Source organism: Coregonus lavaretus, assembly GCF_964263955.1.
Source record: "Coregonus lavaretus genome assembly, chromosome: 14".
NCBI classification, from domain to species: Eukaryota; Metazoa; Chordata; class Actinopteri; order Salmoniformes; family Salmonidae; genus Coregonus; species Coregonus lavaretus.
Genome location: NC_140001.1, coordinates 30,495,949 through 30,503,201, shown reverse-complemented (window position 1 = coordinate 30,503,201; position 7,253 = coordinate 30,495,949). Strand labels below are relative to the sequence as shown.

General features: G+C 44.0%; 1 protein-coding gene across 1 annotated transcript; it reads right to left on the bottom strand.

Moving 5' to 3' along the window:
* Positions 1-1,188: 1,188 nt before the first annotated feature.
* On the bottom strand, positions 1,189-6,613 carry LOC311141296 (serine/threonine-protein kinase PLK2-like). Its single transcript, XM_084176588.1, has 13 exons — positions 6,381-6,613; positions 6,110-6,217; positions 5,870-5,986; positions 5,535-5,664; positions 5,157-5,340; positions 4,830-5,028; positions 4,496-4,643; positions 4,137-4,228; positions 3,802-4,015; positions 3,228-3,387; positions 2,840-2,969; positions 2,411-2,521; positions 1,189-2,093 (listed from the first exon to the last, which is right to left on the bottom strand). Exons 1-13 carry the CDS (start codon positions 6,570-6,572, stop codon positions 1,902-1,904), a joined length of 1,977 nt encoding a protein of 658 aa, XP_084032714.1. The 5' UTR covers positions 6,573-6,613; the 3' UTR covers positions 1,189-1,901.
* Between the last annotated feature and the right edge of the window lie 640 nt (positions 6,614-7,253).

Sequence of the window (7,253 nt, the reverse complement as noted above, 5' to 3'; positions counted from 1 at the left end):
TTACCTTCAGGACAGTCATTCAAGATGGATATCCAAGATGACAAGACAACCATTTTAAAGACATCCCCTTTCAGCTGTAAATATCTCATGGTTCACTGACACTCTCGGGCTCTGCATTTAATAATAGATCCTGTCAACAAAAGACAAGTAACTTTTTAGAAAGGGAATTAGTGGTGGTAAATGTCATCAATGTTAAAACGCAATGACAGTGAAAGCTATTCTTTTGGTTATCATTATCATTAATGCTATGCTATGCTATGCCGGACATCTGTGAATGATCTTGTTAATGAATGGTGAGCTTCGTTATAACAGAATGAGCCCCGTTATGAAGCGACAGACAGAGCTGAGGTCAGAGGCAGGCTGACGAGAAGAACCAAGACAAGGACCATGTTGTCACAACCACTGTATGTCTCTCTCTCTCTTATGTAACCAAAGTTCTTCCCATAGAAATAGAGCTAAACCCATTTCTATGGATACAGAGTTAAGCAAGGTGAAAGGAATTTTATAGGATCTCTATGGGAAAGATGATCTTAAGAGTCAAACAGGAACATCGAGCATTGATGTAATAATAACCTTGCCATCATTTTACCACAGGTGGTGTGATGTGAGAGTGTGTAGGGGGTTGTCCTTACAAAACAACTTTTCGTTTGAACGGCTATCATTTGAGAGAGCAAAATAATGGACAACCTGACTATATAAATTCAGTATAAATTCTCAAGCATTACTTCTGTCCACCATCTCAACAACCAATTCAAGCAGCTATTTCCTGTGAGGAACTAAAAGTATTGTGTTCTTTTCCAGTTGCAATGCCAATGTGACAAATGTTGCAGTCTGAATCATCTCCAAGCTTCCTCGGTGCAACAATGTGCTTTACCAGACCCTTGACTCAATTTTCTGTTCCCTGACATGTGAGTGAGCTGGAAACAGCTGACGTGATAGGAAACTAGTGAAATGTAGGAATGTAAGTGGATAAAGTACAATGTATTGCCTGAGGCTTTGTGGAATTCATTCTGTCAGTATTTAAAAGGTCTTCATCAAAACACCAGGGAAAAATGTTTTACCTGGGGAGAGTTTTACTCAGAATAGCAAACATTTTACAGCAATCTTTGACAGTAAATGCTTGAAATAAAGCACTTAAAACCAATAAGGTGTATGTGAACCCCAATAAGTCAGTCATATCATAGTACGTATGTTTAGAAAAAGTTATTTATTTATTAAATAAATAATGCACTTTTGTACACAATAAGTTAATTATTCCTATGTCTAACAGAGAAATGGCTCTTCTTGTATAATCAATGTCATTCCCCCCTCCTTCCCAGCCTAACACAGCCTCAGACAGCCATGTCCATCTGTCCTCAGAGAATGAATCAAGTTTGAAGTTAGTGTTTCTTCACAAATACAGCCTCCCCTGCCTCTGCTCTGCAGAAGTGCTGTGTACATTACAGTCCTCTAGTCCAGCTCCACTTACACATGGAGCATCCATCAGCCCTTATGGTTCTACTGTCATTAGAAAAACAACAACAACATAAACTTTATCTGGTCCCAGCCCAGTGTTACTTTCCTTTTCACTTCCACGCTTCCCTCTTCCTCAAAATCGGATGGGTTTCACATTCGTACCTCCATCCCCTCATCATAACATCCAGTCTTCTTATCTTCCAACTATCAACATACAGATCAGCCCTTTCTGTCCTTTCCAGAGTTTGTCCATCAAGATTCAGCTGCACCTCTGCTGATAGATTTGCAAAGGTTACCAATCAGTAGTCCATTGCTTTACACAGGTCTGACCCCATACACTGTCCTTTCGCCTTGCACTGCTTCCTGGTTCTGTTGCAGCGCTGCAGTAGCATGTTGAAGGAGGTCCGTCAGTATAAATGGTCCCCTGCATTGTGCTGCTTCCTGGTTCAGTTGCAGCGCTGCAGCAGCATGTTGAGTGAGTACTCCATGCGTTGGCGCAGGTCTGCGGGGCAGCCGGAGGTGAGCAGGGAGCTCAGTCTGAAGGTGGAGGACACACGCTCCTCGTTGATGTATGTCAGCATGTACTCCTCCCTCTGGGTGCACAGGATGATCTTAGTGTGGTCATGGTAGAAGTTGACCTGTTAGAGAAATATATGGATATATATGGTTTAATAAAGTACTGACAGGATAGGACATGGAACAAATAGCATAGTACCAACATTACTGGAGATATTAGACCCACTTTGGGATACTGATGACCAGTGTGCCTGAAATGTGCCATGTGTTAGAATAAGCTCATTTTGTCTGAAAATCGATGTGTCTGATTTGAATATTTACCTGAAGGGTTCTGCTGATTTACCGAAGCTGCACTGTATCATGTATTTCTTGGCTGAGTAATGTCTATTTTGCCTGTGATGATGATTATGACGACAGTGATGATGATGAGTGTGTTTACCTGAAATGTGCCGTCGTTGAAGAGCATCATGAGGGCACGGTCAGACTTGAGCCACTGCAGCAGGTAGATTCTGGGCATGTGTGTGTCTGCCAGGCTCACCAGGTCTCCACCCTACACAGCAAACACAGGAACAGGTTCATCATTAGACTGAGAGAAGACTAGGAAAGGAAATAGGGGGGGTGGAGGACAGGAAAGGATAGGAGGAGAAGGAAAGGAGAGTGGAGCGGAGCAGAGGACCGGGAGGTGAAGATGGGGAGAGGAAGAAAGGACCGGAAAGGAGGAGAGAAAATGAGGAGATAGTAACAGTAGGAAGAAATTGAGAGGATAGATAGAATAGATAGGTTGCTGAAGATAGGAACAACAGGAAAGGAAAAGAGAGGAGTAGAGGATGAGCGGAGAGGTTATAGATGCTATTTGGGGAATACTTACATCCATCAGGTTCTCTTCCATGTAGTGGGCGAAGTACTTGAGGACGGTCACCTGACCTACAAAGTGCTCAGGGACGTCAGAGGTGGAGAACACAGAGCACTGACCCAACTCAGCATAGTAGTGGACAGTCCTACAGACAGAGAGAGAAGAGAGAGAGAGAGTTAACAACCGAAATAAACACCTGTTGGGTGTTTATTTATGCATGCCAAACAGATTGATTTTATTTATTTATCAGAGTATGACAGCCTAAAGGACAAAAATACCTTCTATGACTTTTTGTTTACTTTTACATCTGAAGCTGGGACTGCTTTCCAGTACAGCCCAACTAACGTATCTCCAACTAAGGTATGAGTGATGTATTGTGTGATAAAGAGAACAGAGTACGTACTTCTTGTCTGCGAGGAGGCTCATGTGTGTCCCGTTGTTGAACAGAACTCCCACTATGTGGTCTGAGAGCTGGTAGCCAAAGCCATACTTGTTGGAGTAGTCCACCCACTTAGTGACCCACTGCAGGTTACTGCACTCTGTCCCTTTAGGGATGTCATCCGCTAGAGAGAGAGAGGGAGAGGAAAGGTATTTGTGATTAAAACACAATTATAAACTGGGTGGTATATCAGGCCGTATACCATGGGTATGATAAAACATTTAATTACATTGGTAACCAGTTTATAATAGCAATAAGGCACCTCGGCGGTTTGTGGTATCTTGCCAATATCACGGCTAAGGGCTGTATCCAGGTGCTTAAGAACAGCCCTTAGCTGTGGTATATTGGCCATATACCACACCCACTCGGGCCTTATTGCTTAATTCAACCATATGCAATAACAAAGGGAGTCCCACTTCATCATATCATATAAGTTCCATTGGTGTTGGAATCATTTCTTTACATGGTAGTAAGTACTACAGTGTAATTACACTGTACCTGCCTAATGTCAACAAACTCAGCTGTGCAATAGGCTTACCTTTGGGCAGGTTTTCCAGGCATCCTCTGAGAACGCTGGCGACTGTCTCAGCCACACTGCCAGTGGTGCTGTCCTCAAGACATTCACTACTGCTGCTGCAGCTACCCAGACTGCCCCTGACGATAAGCCGTATGGTGTCTCGCGTCATCGGGGGCAGGCCCTCGGTTGACGGGGCGACCGGCCTCCCAGCAGATGGTGACAGTGGCCTTCCATCCTGAGAGGAGAAGAAAAAGGGAGGGGTTAAATAACATAGCCTCACACTTTCCTTTATCATGACTCAGCATTTCCTCATACAATGACTTTCTATTTTATTTTGATCATGACTATCACCTCACCTCAGTCATCTCTTTGGTCTGCTGGCTGATGACCGTCTTCTTCAGGTCATGTCGAAGCTTGTAGATCTCCTCTTCCTCTTTGGTCAGTTTATCTACCAGAGACAACAATACACAGTCAGCATTCATTCTGGATGGCCTCACCCTGCAGCCTCTCATTCAAACCAGATGTGTGATTAGCTAGGAAATTTGCCAACAACTATCATAGCTAAATCTGTGGATTTATGACACCACAGCTTTTATCACCACTTGTTAATTAGCAAAATTGTTGAATGTCCTTTTATGAGGTAAACAAATACTGATTTATTAATTGCCGACATTGGCTAAGGCTGTCTTGCGAGGTGAATGATTGATATACTCACTCAGAGTCTCATAGTATTTGACCTTGTCTCTTTTCCCGCCGAAGAGGGCGGCCGCGGCCTTCTTGAAGAAGCTCTTGGCAGGGCTGGAGACGTGGAAGTCTGGAGCGGAGTGGCAACAACTAGCAGGGAGACGCTCTGGCACGAAACCCTGAAATGAGGGAGGGAGAGAGGGGGAGAGCGAGAGATGTTAAGAGAATAATGGATAACAGATAGTTGAATAAAAACATATCACAATATACAAGCAGGAAGCAGGATGTTAAAAATAAACTAGGTTTGCAGTCTCATTCTCCATATGGTACAGAGAGAGCAAGATAAAGGGGCTGAGCTAACTCACCTGTGTGAAGAAGTCATGGCGCAGTATGTGGTCCAGGCGAGGTCTGTCCTCTGGGGTCTTGGCCAGGAGGTTGGAGATGAGCTGTTTGGCCTGGGGCGACAGGGAGGAGGGCAGGGAGTAACATGCCTCCCGGATACACCTGTACGTCTCCTTCAGATTGGTGGTCTCAAATGGGGGTCTGCCCAGGAGCATGGTGTACCTGGAGCACAGAGGAGGGGGAGAGACTTAGTTAGAGACTGGTTGTCATTACAGTCTATTTACATAGAGAATATCATTTTACAGAGCCCTCTATTGACAAGAAAGGTATAAATATAGTAGTGTACTCACATGACACAGCCCAGGGCCCAGACGTCCGACTCACAGCCATGGCCTTGCTTGTTGAGCACCTCAGGGGACAGGTAGTTGGGCGTCCCACAGATGGTCTTTTTCCTGTTCCCAGCAGACTCCAGCTTGGCTGCCAGCCCAAAGTCTCCCACCTTCAGCTCCATCGACTCATTCACAAAGAAGTTACCTAGGAGGGGAGAAGATTACAAATATTAAACCATTTACTGTATGTGAGTGATCAATAACATAAAGTGGTTGGTTTGCAGTTCATGACAGGTAAAGGTTGCAGGTTTGGATCTCTCTGCATATAGTGTTTGGCAGAGCCGATTTAATGATAAAGACTCTGGCTTCTACTGTGTGTCTTGCTATATAGATGCTTACCCAGTTTGAGGTCTCTGTGAAGGATCTCTTGTTCATGCAGGTACTTCAGCCCTGAGATGATCTGACGGAGGTAGTATCGCACTTCAGGCTCCGTGAGCACTTTGCGTGCCTTCAGGATGTGTGCCAAAGACTGCACAAAGAGAACATGGGGGAGAATACATATTAGATCAGTCAAGGCAGTCAGCCAATTATGGAAAGTAAGAACATATCTTTCACATTAGCCAGAGACATGACTGCCCATTGAGGGCTGTGGTTCTGAGGTGCTGCTATGCAGACATTTCTCCAACCAGTTTAGAAATAAATGCTCAGTATTTAAGTAGAACATTAACACTCACTCTTCTACTGCAGTATTCTAGGAGAATGTAGATGTTATCTTTGTCCTCGAAATGATGGTAAAAGTGCACGATGTGTTTATGGTGGAGAACTCTGTGTAGCTCGATTTCCCTGTCAATCTATGGAGAAGAGATATCATAGTGATGATTAAAAGCAATTAATTATCCAAAAGTCCAGGACATTTAGTGTCAGTCTATATAGCTTTATAATAATGCATGATGAAGAGTGGCGCGCGCTCTTACCTTTTCCCGTTGGTGCGGTTTGGAGACGCGCGTGTGGGGAATAATTTTTGCTGCATAAACTTTACTCGTGGACAGGTCGGTCATCTCATAGCACTTGGCGAAACCTCCCTGAAAAGAAAATAACACATTCATATTGGTAAGCTTATTTACCAAGCTAATTAAAATTGTGCATATTTTGGAATAACAATGTACTATTCCCAAAGTGAAGATTTATAAAGAACCATCTTGTCTTTGCGTAATTTGCGTTGTATTATAATTCACTGATGGCTACCTTTCCCAGAACTTTCCCACGGCAGTAACATTTCCCGCTGGCGTGATCCGTGACAATCCTCGCCATCTCCGCAGGTGCATGACCGCGATCCTCTGTTCTCTTTCTCCGCAGTTCACAGGACCCCTGCTGGTTGGGCTCGCACATCCTGTTGCTATTCGTCGGCTGTTCAGCGATATTCCTAAGTAATTCCATTGCGAGGCGGTGTCTTCACTGCTCGTACTCTGAATGCAGTCCGGAGAGGCTGTGTGTTTGGGTTTATATGGAAGCACCGGCCCTGGCTCTCCGACGTCACGCTGGAGAATGTTCTATGGAAGAGTTTCCCAAACTCCGTCCTGTGCCCCCCCTTGGGTGCACGTTTTGTTTTTTTGCTCTAGCATTACACAGCTGTTTTTTTTGGGGGGGGGGGACAAGCAAAATATTGATAACAACTAATGTGATATTTGGGTGAATCAGTAATAAAAACGAATTATTAAATCATGTGCTTTGTAAAGTACATACAGTAATACATGTATTATAAAATCATATGCATTGCTACAGCTTATAGAAATGCTACTAAGTTGTGAATACAACTATGGATCTAAAACCGTAAAATGTAAATATATATATTTTTCAAATGAATTCATCTATGGCTCTCTCCCACTCTGATCTTAATTTGAATCTCTAGCACCATCTGGTGGTTTTACAGACCTCCAGGTTGAAAGAGTATTAGGATCTGACAGAATGTCAGAGCAGATTACCATAGTCCTTGCTTGGATGCTTTAGCCAACTCCTGTTCTTTGGATGGGGAGGGGATGTGGGCTTTGCACGTCCCACGTTAGTCAGGAGACAGAAGCAGTCACAGGGGGTGGAAAGGTTTGTGAGTCCCAAATGACA

What these genes read in the sequence shown, in the direction of transcription:
- LOC311141296 (XM_084176588.1), bottom strand. Translation starts at nt 6,572, where the DNA reads ATGGAATTACTTAGGAATATCGCTGAACAGCCGACGAATAGCAACAGG. An exon ending in GTGGGAAAGTTCTGGGAAAG is followed by an intron (nt 6,218 to 6,380) that starts GTAGCCATCAGT and finishes TTTTCTTTTCAG; the next exon opens with GGAGGTTTCGCCAAGTGCTA. An exon ending in GCCATGACTTCTTCACACAG is followed by an intron (nt 4,644 to 4,829) that starts GTGAGTTAGCTC and finishes CCCTCATTTCAG; the next exon opens with GGTTTCGTGCCAGAGCGTCT.